Here is a 12,926-nt window from a genome sequence, read left to right as displayed (position 1 = left end):
AAACGTCAGCCTTCCTGCTCCTCTGATGCTGCTTGGCCTGCTGTGTTCATCCAGCTCTACACCTTGTTATCTCAGATTCTCCAGCATCTGCAGTTCCTACCATCTCAGAGATTCATAGTACTTGGTCCACAACAGCTTGGAGTGACTTTTCACAACAATATTTAATTCTGCACCTCATTAATTATGGAACCGGCTTTTCAACACCCTGCTTGTGTGACAAGACAGGTGACACAAAAGTACTCGCTATTACAAGGACCTTTTTCTTTTCTTTACCTTTGAAGCATTTTGCGGCTTCGGATGGGCATCAGAATGGCAGCAATTAGGCAGAGATCAAGGAGCGAGTTTAGGAAACCAATGGCAGCAGCGGCAACATCAGAATGGCAGCAAGTTCCAAGGGCCAACAGAGGAGGGAGTTTGGGGACCAGACGTGGCTTCTGCAATCGAAGAGTAACTTCCAGGGGTAGGTGGCGGCGGTGGCAGGAGCGAGTGAGTTCCGGGGACATCGGACATGACTCCTAAGATCAAGGAGCAAGTTCTGAGGGTCGGCGGCGGCAGCAGCAGCATGATCTGGAGGCCTGCAGTGGCAGCGGCTGGACAGAGTTCAGGAGGATAGGTTGGCTGTCAGTTTTCAGTGACTTGTTGCTTCAGGGATGGAGGCCCACTTACCTTATAGCGATACGGATGTTTCCCTTTCTTATCGGCTCTTTTTCTTGTATTTCTGCTCTTGTTTTTATTAATTCTGTTTTTTTGTATCTAAAATGGTTATTTTTGCTTTGTATCTAAGATGGTTGTTTCTGTTAATTCTGGTTTTTTTGAACCTAAGATGGGGCTGGAGAATGGCAACTCCATACACTTCTCACTGTTCTCCTGTATCCTTTGTACTTGAGTACACATGACAAGAAAACCTAATTCTAATTCTTCCAGCATCCTGGCACTAGTACCATATTTATGTTTTGTTAATGGTGATTTGTCATCCCTAGTCACTGGGAGATGTAATGATGATTATATGAAAATATTTATATGGCTCTGTACTTGTGGCAAACTTACCCTCTAGAAAGAATTTAATTAATATAATCAAGGACATGTGAAAGCTTTGTAGTTTATCCATTTGATCTGCGAGAAGAACAACTCGCAGAGCAATTAAAAATGTTAGATAACAAGGTGTAGAGCTGGATGAACACAGCAGGCCAAGGAGCATCAGAGGAGCAGGAAAGCTGACGTTTCGGGCCTAAACCCTTCTTCAAAAAATGTTGGTGTTCATTTTCTGAAGAAGGGTCTAGGCCCGAAACATCAGCTTTCCTGCTCGGCCTACATCATCCAGCTCTACACCTTGTTATCTCAGATTGTCCAGCATCTGCAGTTCCTACTATCTCTATAATTAAAAATGTTGCTTTCCGAAGGATGTTTACAGCAAAACATTTAATACCTACATGCAATCAGAGTTAGGGTCAGATCTATAATTATTAAAACAATTTAAGTCATGCATTAAAAAATCTGAAGAATACTGATTTAGGACTACTGCATAATTCATCAATATTAAACTGCAAAACATGGTTACATTGGGAAAATAAACAAAATTTTCACAACACAATATATTTTGAAGATTTACACAATGAAGTTATAATGCAATGAAAATAGAAAATGCTGGAACCACTGGGGAAAGGGCAGGAAAGTGTAGGATCAGCCATGATCCTACAGAATAGCACAGCAGGCTTGAGGGACCAAATGGCCAGCTCCTGTTCCTATTTCTCATGGTCTAATTCAACAACATCTGTGTAAAGAGAGAAAAAGATTTAACATTTTAGTTCTGTGATCTTGCATCAGAACTGGGAAAAATTACAGCTAAGTTTGTTTATCTCTCGCTCTCAGCATTTGGTGCTCAATTCTCCAGCACTTTCTTTTCGTTGCATTATTACCTAATTGAATAAAACTTCAAAAGTATGTTCTGTCGCAAATGTGCAGTATTTTCCAGTGTTGTCATGTTTCACTAATTGACACGCAGAGTGAAAGAAAACCCAGCAAATGATTTTCCATTGTGAAGTACACGAGTCAGAACAATACGTGTCATTTGAAAGTTTGACTGCTCAGGCGCTGATGAGCTACGAAGTACACTTGCAGATCTCCAATACTCTGAGTATTTTGGTTTTCAGTGAAGTTGGAAATGTAAGAGCAAGAGGGTGAGCGGGACGGGGACCTAAAAAGAAATTTTGAAGAAAAGGTCACTAGACTCGAAACATTAACTCTGGTTTCTCTATAAACTTTCAGACGCCGCCAGCCCCGCTGAGTCTCTCCAGCACTTTCTGTGTTTGCTTCAGATCTTCAGCATCCACAGTTTTTATTTGAAAGGGAAGGTCTGTGACGAGGTGGAAGACAATAAAAGGCAGGCTTTCAGGGCCAAAGGGGATATAGACGGAGCAGGAACAGACATAAACAGGGATTTGCCTGGAGTCGGCTCTGGCTCTAAGGCTCATTTCAAACAACCGGCCACAGCGGCCCGGCCTCCCTCGGGGCCCGAATCAAACACCATCCTCGGCTCTCTTTTACCTTCACCTCCTCCACCCGGCGGGCTAACTTGCTGATCTTGGTGCCGATATCCTCCTTCTCCAGTTTCCCCGACGACGCCAACACCTCAGCCACGAACGACGCCATTTTCGTCCTCTATCCCGCTCAGACAGCCTCGCGCATGCGCCGTGGCCGCGGGGCAGCACGGGAAATGTAGTCTTTCGTTTCCCCACCGTCACCACATCGAACCAGGGCCGCCAGGCGTGACGGGAAATGTAGTCCTTCCCCTCCCCACCATCACCACTGCGAACCAGAGGCGCCAGGCGTGATGGGAAATGTAGTCCTTCCCGTCGGCCCCCGCGCACTCCCCATTCAAACTCCAGCGCGGGAAACCCAGCTTTCCATCCACTGTAGATTTGAGTCTTGTGTTCTTGTGGCATACCGGTAGCATCCCAACCTCTGAGCGTAAGTTTATGTCCCTACCTGCTCCAGAACCTCTCTGAACAGTTTGTTTAGAAAATTTCGCCAGACCTCTCTATGGTTGTGTGTGTGTGTGACCTGGGATTTATCAAGAGGAGGTGCTGGTGTTGGACTGGGGAGGACAAAGTTAGAAGTCACACAACACCAGGCTGTAGTCCAACAGGTTTATTTGGAATCACACAAGCTTTCGGATGCAGCCTCTTTATCAGGTGCAGTGAGAGAGCAGGGCACACAGACACAGAGTGTATAGGCAGAGAAATCAAAAGATCATACAACTGGTGTGAGTGGAGTGTCAGATAATAAGTCCCTGCAGGTGACCAAAAGTGTTAGATAGTGTGTAAAGTGTTTATAAAGTCAATGTCAGCGCAGTGCTGTCATGACGATCAGGCAGAGCCACAGGAATATACAAAAAGTGACATCTCAGGTCAGACACTGATTTGTAGGTGTGAGTCTTTGTTCAGAATCTCTCTCAGAGTTTTAACCTGGAATCAGGCTGGTATTATTCTGAAAACTGGAATTTTTAAGATGCCACACTGACTGACTGTGACTACAAATTGTGTGTTTTCTGAAGAAAATGGAATGTTTTGGTAAATAAACAAACATCTTGGATGAAATGATTCACCCCATAGATTTATATGTGTGTGTGAGGGAGAGACAGAGTGTGAGTGTGTGAGAGTGTATGTTCGAGAGTGTGTGTGTGAGACAGAGGGTCAGTGTGAGTCTGTGTGAAAGAGTATGTTTGTGAGAGTATGTGTGTGTGAGATAGTGTAATAAGTAATTCAAAACTGTACAAATTAATTAAGATAGAGAGACCATAACAATTTATCAAGGTGATGCTGTCAAAACAGGAAAATAAGGAAGACTTTGTAGACAGAAAACAGTGTGGTGGGGTCACCTGTAGCGTGACATGAACCCATAATCACAGTTGAGGCCGCCTTCATGGGCCATCTGTAAAATCTTCCCTACGTTCCCATTTTGACAGCATCATCTTGATAAATTGTTATGATCTCTCTATCTTAATTAATTTGTACAGTTTTGAATTACTTATTACACTCTGTCACACACACAGTCTCTCACTCACACACACACATGCTGTCTCACACAAACACACTCACACTGACCCTCTCTTACTCATAGTCACGTACACTCTCACACACATTCTCAAGCACACACACACATACACGGTCTCCACACACAAACAAATCTAAAGGTGAATCATTTCATCCAAGGTGTTTGTTTATTTGCAGGTACATGCTATTTTGTGCAAAAACACTATTTGTAGTCACAGTCAGTCAGTGTGGCATCTTATAAATTCCAGCTTTCGGAATAAAATCAGCCTGATTCCAGGTTAAAACTGGGAGAGATTCCAAATAAAGCCTCGCACCTACAATTTAGTGTCTGACCTGAGATGTCACCTTTTGTTTGGGAACCCTGCAGCCCAATGGTATCAATGTGGATTTCACAAGTTTCAAAATCTCCCCTCCCCCTACCGCATCCCAAAACCAGTCCAGCTCGTCCCTGCCTCCCTAACCTGTTCTTCCTCCCACCTATCCCCTCCTCCCACCTCAAGCCGCACCTCCATCTCCTACCGACCAACCTCATCCCGCCCCCTTGACCTGTCCGTCCTCCCTGGACTGACCTATCCCCTTCCTAACTCCCTACCTACACTCACCTTTACTGGCTCCATCCCCGCCTCTTCGACCTGTTTGTTTCCTCTCCACCTATCCTCTCCTCTATCCATCTTCTATCCGCCTCCCACTCTCTCCCTATTTATTTCAGAACCCCCTTCCCCTCCCCCTTTTCTGATGAAGGGTCTAGGCCCGAAACGTCAGCCTGCTGCTTGGCCTGCTGTGTTCATCCAGCCCTGCACCTTGTTGTCACCTTTTGTTCATTTCTTTTGATCTGCCTGATTGTCATGACAGCGCAGCACTGACACTGACTTTATAAACACTTCACACACCGTCTAACACTTGGTCACCTGCAGAGACTTATTATCTGCTCCTCCATTCACAGCAGTTGTATGATCTTTTGATCTCTGCCTATAAACTCTGTGTCTATGTAGCCTGCTCTCTCACTGCAACTGACAAAGGGGCTGCACTCCAAAAGCTTGTGTGATTCCAAATAAAAACCAAAAGAACTGCAGATGCTGTAAATCAAGAACAAAAACAAAGTTGCTGGAAAAGCTCAGCAGGTCTGGCAGCAACTTCCAGTTCTGAGGAAGGGTCACCGGACCCGAAGCGTTAACTCTGTTTTCTCTTCCACAGATGTTGCCAGACCTGCTGAGCTTTTCCAGCAACTTTGTGATTCCAAATAAATCTGTTGGACTATAACCTGGTGTCGTGTGACTTCTGGTTTTGCTGGGATTAACACAAATGTATTTCAATCAAGAAATTTTGACCTTATGTGATGTTAATTTCCCTGGACCAGTAATTTAATCCTCCCGCCCCCTAATAGTCTAATATCCTGGAGAATGTGAGTTCAAATCCCATCATGGCATGTGGTGAAGTTTGAATTCAATTTAAAAATTCTGAAGTTTAAATGAAAAACATTTGCCCAATGGTAACTACACAGCCACTGGTGTAAAAATCCTTCTGGTTCACTAATGTCTTTTGCAGGAGGCAATCTGCATTTCTGAAACAAACAAATTGCTGGAGAAGAAGGATCACTGGACGCAAAACATTATATCTGTTTCTGTCTCCACAGATGCTGCCAGATCTGCGTTTCTCCAGCAATTTCTGTTTATATTTCAAATATCCAGCATCTGCAGTTCTCAGTTTTACTTTATCACTTCTGCTTAAGTCTGATGTTGAATCAAGATTGAATTTAGCTGTTTTAGAGGCAGGAGTGCGATATAACTGAACATTGCTGGTTCTTTTTATTCACTCATGGGATGTGGGCCTTTCAGGTTAGTTGAGCTCTTCCAGGCTTCAAAAGGCTGATGTTTAATTTTCAGTCTCTTATCCTTTGTGCAGTTAATATCTCAAAATCACACACCTTTCCTTGGCAAGTGAAAAATAATTCTGTTACATCAAATTCTAAGTTGACAATTACGCTGCTTTTTCATCCACTAGACTTAAATCTAAAGGGTCACTGCATCCATTCATTTCTAATTTTACACACATGAAGGGTGGTTTTCTGTACATTCTCTTCACTTACAAATTGCAAGTTAAAGATATTGCATATATATAAAGTATATGATATAATATTAATTATTCAGGCAAATGACTAACTGCCATGTCTTTTAAGGAAGGATAACTTCTATCCTTACTTGGTCCGGCCTACATGTGACTCCAGGCCGTCAGCAAAGTGTTTGACGCTTAACTGACCTCTGGGCAATTAGGGATGGGAAAAAAGGGCTGGTCTAGCCTGAGACATCCACTTGAACGAGTGAATTAAAATAAAAAGCCCCAATCAAGTTCCAACCAGTTGTATAGCAATCCTGCCACTAAAAAGAGTTATTGATTCCAATCCCAAATCACTGACTTGAGAACAACATTTCGACATTATACTGCAGTACTGAGGGAGTGCTGTTTTTGTTTTGTAAAAAATGAGTGCCCTGTCTATTGCCCACATTCACATTAAAGATGACACAGTTTCAAAGAAGAATATAAAGTCCTTCAAAGTGGCCCAGTCTAATTTATTCCTCAATTAACATAAAGAAGTCTTTTGTTTTGATCTTTGTCACATCAATATTTGTGATAGTTTGCTGTGCTCACAGCAGTTGATATTCCCTGCGTTAAAGCAGCAATTATGCTGTAAAAGTACTCCACTAGTTGCTAAGTAGTAAGAAATGTTCTGAGGGCATTAAGGATGCAATTCTGTTGATAATTTGTGTTCTTTTTGCTGTTCATCTCAAAAATACTTTGGTTAGATTATTTTTACATTTGATGATAAACGGTCAACTTCTTATGATTTAGCAAACAAAAAGGAACATCTTTTGAATTCCTTTAAAATAACATACCCAATCAACAGAATACACATAGTGACAGTAGGATCAGTTCAGGATAATGTTGGCCTCTCTGCTCTGCCTTACTTAAGAATGGTGCAGGCTTTATGAACAAAGGCCATTTCAAATTCCATGGAATTTTATTGCATTGAGCTTCGTTAAAAATGAACACAATTTTATATGTTCAATGAAATTGCAGCACTGTGCATCTTTCTACATCTATGACAAGTCTGTCTTTAATTATAACGCCAGTGTCTTGATACGGCATTGTGTCATCTTACAGTGTATGATGACAAGTTAACTCCTTATGACAAATATATTTGGAGGCATAACAAGAGCTCATTCGGATAAATGCAATGCTTTCCGATTGTGCTCATGTTCTATTAGTTATCCGATATTTATCACTTAATACAACAGCACAAAAACAAATCGTCTGGAAATATCATGTTGCTGTTTCTGGGACCTTGTTGGGTGAAAATTGGCTGCTGTGTTTCCTACATTACAACAATTCATGAGTATTTAATCACCTAAAGCGGACTTTGGGACATGAACAAAACTCGGTGGTCTTCCAGAGGATGGAATTGTCCTTGTCTAAGTGTTACAAACTGACACATTGCAGGATCCAGGACTACATGCTAAAGAAATGAAAAGCAACAACTAAATTCAACTCTCCTTCTCTCATTCTAAATTTTTCAGTGGCATCAATAATTCCACAAGTAAGTTAGTGATTTGTTATCAAATATATTGTTTTTAAAGTTCTGATTTGGTCGCATTTCTCATTATTATGATAATAAAATTAGTTATTTTAATTACAATGTGTTTGTACTTCTGTTCTTTAACATTTTAATCATTTTCCTTACCTTTTTGTCCAAATTTCGAGAGATACACTGTATTTTCCTCTTAGCAGCCATTAGTTTGAGATGTGAGTCGCCTAGACATGAACTACTTAACAATATGACCTCATTCCATTCTGGCAACAGGCAGTAGTTACAACATTTTAAACTAACTAATTGCATCTAGCAATATGGGGCATTCTTGAGAGTAATGGTAAGTTGCTATATTGGTGTAAACTCAAAACAATATCACAATTGGTGTTTTAAATAAATGGAACAACGAAGTAGAATTTCCATGAATCTGCTTCTGTGGAAAAGTACCAGAGCAAAAATCTCTCTGAAGATTCAAAATTATCTTCCTGACACCACAAGAGTAGTTGTAATTTTGCCTAATGGTGTAAAATGGGTCAGCAATTTGGCAGCACATATTAATTATACAAAAATAAGGACAACACTAGAATAGAGAGGTTTCAGCAGGAAACATTTGATCGGCCGCTGGTCTTTTCTCTAGAAAAGGTGGCTGAGTGGGTCTTTCAAAAGAGTTGAAGTGATTGATGAGGTAAGCATAGAAAATACACTTCTACTTGTTGGAGAAGATCAAAAGAAAGAGTGTGTAAATATAAAATTTATTTATTTATTTTGTATTATTTTCAATTAATAGAAAATTCCTTATCTAGAGAATTATTGGACCATGAAACTCATTACTACATCAAGCATTTAGATAAACAGCATCAAGGTTTTTAAGGAGAAACTAGATTAGTGCATGAAGAAGAATGGAATGGAAGCCTATACTAATAGGGTTAGATGAAGAGAGATGTGAAGAGGTTGTATGGTCCAGTTAGACAGAATGGCTTACTTCTGTATGGTAAATTCTATGCAAGGTTATACAGGCATGATAACGTGTGGGTCAACATGGTGGCTCAGTGATTAGCACTGCTGCCTCACTGCGCCAGGGACCCAGATTTGATTCCAGCCTCAGGTGACTGTGTGAAGCTTGCACATTCTCCCCATATCTGTGTGGGTTTCCTTCAAATGCTCTAGTTTCCTCCCACAGTCCAAAGATGTGTGGGTTAGGTAGATTGGCCATGGGGAATGCAAGGTTACAGGGACAGGGTACCGGGGTGGGTCTGAGTGGGATGCTCTTTGGAGGACTCAACGGGCCGAATCGGCTGCTTCCACACTGTAGGGATTCTATGGTTCTATGTGAAATATATCGTCATCCCTTCACTGTTGCTGGTTCCAAATCCTAAAACTCCCTCCCCTAATGGCATTGAGAGTCAACTTGCAACATGTGGGCTGCAGCGATTCAAAAAGGCAGCTTGTCACTACTTCTTAAGGGCACCGAGGGACTGGCAATAAATGCTGACTAGCCGCAATGCCCACATCCCACTGATGATTGAAATAGCTCTATTAATGAGGATAAAATCTCAAACACTGCCTTTAGAGAAGAGCCACCAGATGGCACCAGTCTCTCTCACAGCAGCACAGATAAGTTTGGGAAATGTAATGATCAGGATGCTTCACAGAAAACCATACAAGACTGTGCCCTCAGGACAGCAGCAACTTGTGAGCGCAAAATCCTGACTCACTCATCAGGAATCTTCTAACAAAAACACGTATTCAAGAAGGGAGGGGGGATGTTGTTGTGATAGTGCCACTGGACTAGTAATCAAGAAGCTCAGATAACAGGTAGCATGGTGAGATAGTAAGAACTGCCGATGCTGGAGTCAAAGAAAACACAGTGTGGAGCTGGATGAACACAGCAGGCCAGGCAGTATCAGAGGAGCAGGAAAGCTGACGTTTCGGGTCGGGACCCTTCTTCAGAAATGGGGAAGGGGGAAGTGGGCTCTGAAATAAATAGAGAGGAGGGGTGGGGCTGGGGAAGATAGGTGGGATGGTGATAGCAAGTGGGGATTGGTCAGTGAGGTGGGAGGAACAGATAGGTGGGAGAGAAGACAGACAGGTCAAGGAGGCAGGGATGAGGGGAAGGGTGGGTCTTGGGATGAGGCCGGGGGTGGGGAGATTTTGAAACTGGTAAAGTCCACATTGAGACTATTGGGCTGTAGGCTCCCGAGGCGGAATATGAGGAGCTGCTCCTCCAGTTTCTGGGTGGTGTCGTTGTGACACTGGAGGACGCCCAGGATGGACATGTCATCCAGGGAGTGGGAGGGGGAGTTGAAGTGGTTCGCGACTGGGCGGTGATGTAGTTTGCCACATGGTGGCTCATTTGTTGGCAGTGCTGCCTCACAGTGCCAGGAACGTGGGTTTGGTTCCAACCCTGGGCACCTGTCTGTGTGGAGTTTGCATGCTCTCCCCATGTCTGTGTGGGTTTTATCTGGGTGCTCCAGTTTTCTCACACAATCCAAATATGAGTTAGGTGGATTAACCATAGGAAACATAGGGTTGTGGGGATACAGTAGAGGATGGGTCTGGGTGGAATGCACTTTGGAGGGTCATTGCTCAGTTGAATAGCCAGCTTCCGCACTGTAGGGATTCTATGAAATATTCTGGGGACCTCAATTTGAATCCTACTGTGGCAGGTGGTGAAGTCTAAGTTAATTTTTTTTAAATGTCTGGAATTATAAGTTAGCTTAATGATGACCATTGTCAATTGTCATAAAAACCCATCTGGTTCACTTATGTCATTTAGGGAAGGAAATTTGCCATCCTTACCTGGTCTGGTCTACATGTGACTCCAGACCCACAGCAATGTGGTTGACTCTTAACTGCCCTCTGGGCAAATAGGGATGGGCAATAAAAGCTGGCTTGGCCAGTGATGTTAACATCCTATGAATAAAATAAGAAAGCGCTAATGCAGATTCATCAAACTAGCATTAAGTAGTTAAAAAAAAATAATAAAAGCTAGTATTATTACACAAGCTTTTGTTTTCAATTTGAAAATTGAATTTAGTTTTGTAATCTAATTTAGCCTAACTGACCCTTTCTCAGTGTAAACAACTGTCTGCATTTCAGACACTCCTAAATTGTTGGAATTGTGATAGAAGAATTCAAGTTCAAAAGCAACACTTAAATCCCATTTTCATTACTGAAAGAAAAATACATCGGGAGTCAAAGTCTCAATGCCTGTTTCGTGTTGACGTTCTCAATAACAATTTTGTGCAGCAGTTTCTGCTAAAATAACTAATGAACCGAGATGCATTTCATACAAAGTTCTGGAGGTCACCTGCAATGGGTGTAATTGTGTGTGTCATTTCCTGTATTTAGATATAATACTTAGGAACGTGTTTTCATTTTTAGCAGCAACTAGCGAGGAAGGCTAGATCTGATTTTAATTGTCCTTTACACTGACTGAGCATTTGCTCAGTACTAATGCTGATAAAAATCTAAAAATAGCTGAGCTGTTTAATGATCCCATGCTTACTGCCTCATGTTATCCTGTACAACACAGTCAGCTGAAAGGGTTTATAATGTCCCCACCTCTTACATCACCTGCATTTAGGGGCAGCCATTAATGTTAGGCAAATGCCAGCAAACATTTTTTCTTCCCAAGGTCACCTAATACCCACCCTCAAATCGTGCTGTTGGCATTGACAAAAATCTCAACCTGACCAGCCACATTCACTGATTATTACACAGCATTCTGTATCGATATCAAATCCACCTTAATGCAGGAGCAATACATCGGAATAAGGATAGGCCATTCAGCCCCTTGACCCTGTTCCACCATTCAATGAGATCATGGTTGATCTGTGGTCTAACTCCATATACCTGCCTTTGGCCCATATCCCTTACTACCTTTGCTTAACAAAATGATGATCAATCTCAAGTTTAAAATTAACAATACCTAGAGAACATTCAGGCTTCAGTTGATAAATGATAAGTAACATTTGAGCCAAACAATGACAAATTTCAAGGGAAGAGAAGCTATCTCTCCTTGACATTCGATGGCATTACCATCCCCGAATCCCCCACTAACAATATTCTGGGCTATTATCATTAACTAGGAATTGAACTGGACCAGCCATATAAATACTGTGACTACAAAAGAAGACCAGGGCTGAGAATTTTGAGGCAATTAACTCAACTCCCGACTCCCCAAATCACATCCAACATCTACAAGGCACAAGTCAGGAGTGTGAGAGAATATTCTCCACTTGCTTGAATGAGTGCAGCTCCAACAGCTCTCAGAAGCTTAACACCATTCAGGACATAATCCCAGATTGTTCCCTATCCATAACCTGGAGCATTCACTCTCTCTGCCACCGTTGCCCAGTTAGAGGAAACAGTGTGTATCATCTACAAGATGCATTGCAGCAACTTCCCAAAGCTCTTCCGAAAATACCTTTCAAATATATATAATTCCAGAATGGCAGACACTGGAGTCAGAGTTCTGGAGATTCCAAGGGCTTCAAGTTGGAGGGAAGAACATTACTGAGGAGGAGGAGGCAGCAAAGCCAACAGGATTATCAGCATCCCTGACAGGAACAGAAGGGCTCCTGTAGGGCCTTGGCAACGTGTATAATGATGGGAAATGTGGGAGAATCCTGCAAGAAGTCAGGCGAGGCCTTTCTCGACATCATAGCAAATTATTGCGTTTTCAAACAGAGTTCTGGGCAGTGAGACAAGATTCTTAGTAGACAGCAGCAAGGTCCTTATTAACAAGAATTATTGCTCATTAACAGCCTCATTAGCAATAAATCTCATGTCATTAATATGCAGCTTCCTGTTCTATCACCTGCCAAAAGGAAATTATCATGGAAACCAAGGAAATTATCATAGAAGCCTACAATGTGGAAGCAGACCGTTCAGTCTATTGAGTCCACACTGACCCTCTGAAGAGCATCCCACCCAGACTCACTGCCCCCCTACCCTATCCATGTAACCCTGCATTCCCCATGGCTAATCCACATAACCTGCACATCTTTGGATCTGAGGGAGGAAACCGTAGCGCAGACACAAGGAGAAGGTGCAAATTCCACTCAGACAGTTGTCTGAGGGTGGAATCGAATCCGGGTCCCTAGTGCTGTGAGGCAGCAGTGTTAACCACTGAACCACAATGCCGCCCTAAAACTAGACATCGCCAATCCTGACATGAAAGTCAGAGCGGGCACCTGGCAACTCCAGCTTGATCTGTGTAGCTGGGGACAAGGTGGAAAGTCGAAGTATGGGGGGGGGGGGGGGGGACAGTATGTGGGGGGGGGGGG

The 12,926-nt window shown here is 42.6% G+C and overlaps 1 protein-coding gene across 1 annotated transcript in view; it reads right to left on the bottom strand.

The window, feature by feature from the left end:
• The window catches only part of LOC109914790 (centromere/kinetochore protein zw10 homolog), a 14,621-nt gene extending 11,917 nt beyond the window's left edge, over positions 1–2,704 (bottom strand). The window contains exon 1 of the mRNA XM_048615655.1: positions 2,545–2,704. Coding sequence (XP_048471612.1) covers positions 2,545–2,649 — 105 coding nt within the window. The 5' untranslated portion in view covers positions 2,650–2,704. The remainder of the gene's footprint in view (positions 1–2,544) is intronic.
• Between the last annotated feature and the right edge of the window lie 10,222 nt (positions 2,705–12,926).

Source organism: Rhincodon typus, chromosome 32, assembly GCF_021869965.1.
Source record: "Rhincodon typus isolate 14 chromosome 32, sRhiTyp1.1, whole genome shotgun sequence".
NCBI lineage: Eukaryota > Metazoa > Chordata > Chondrichthyes > Orectolobiformes > Rhincodontidae > Rhincodon > Rhincodon typus.
The sequence above is the reverse complement of the archived record's forward strand: the minus strand, read 5'-3'. Positions and strand labels throughout refer to the sequence as shown.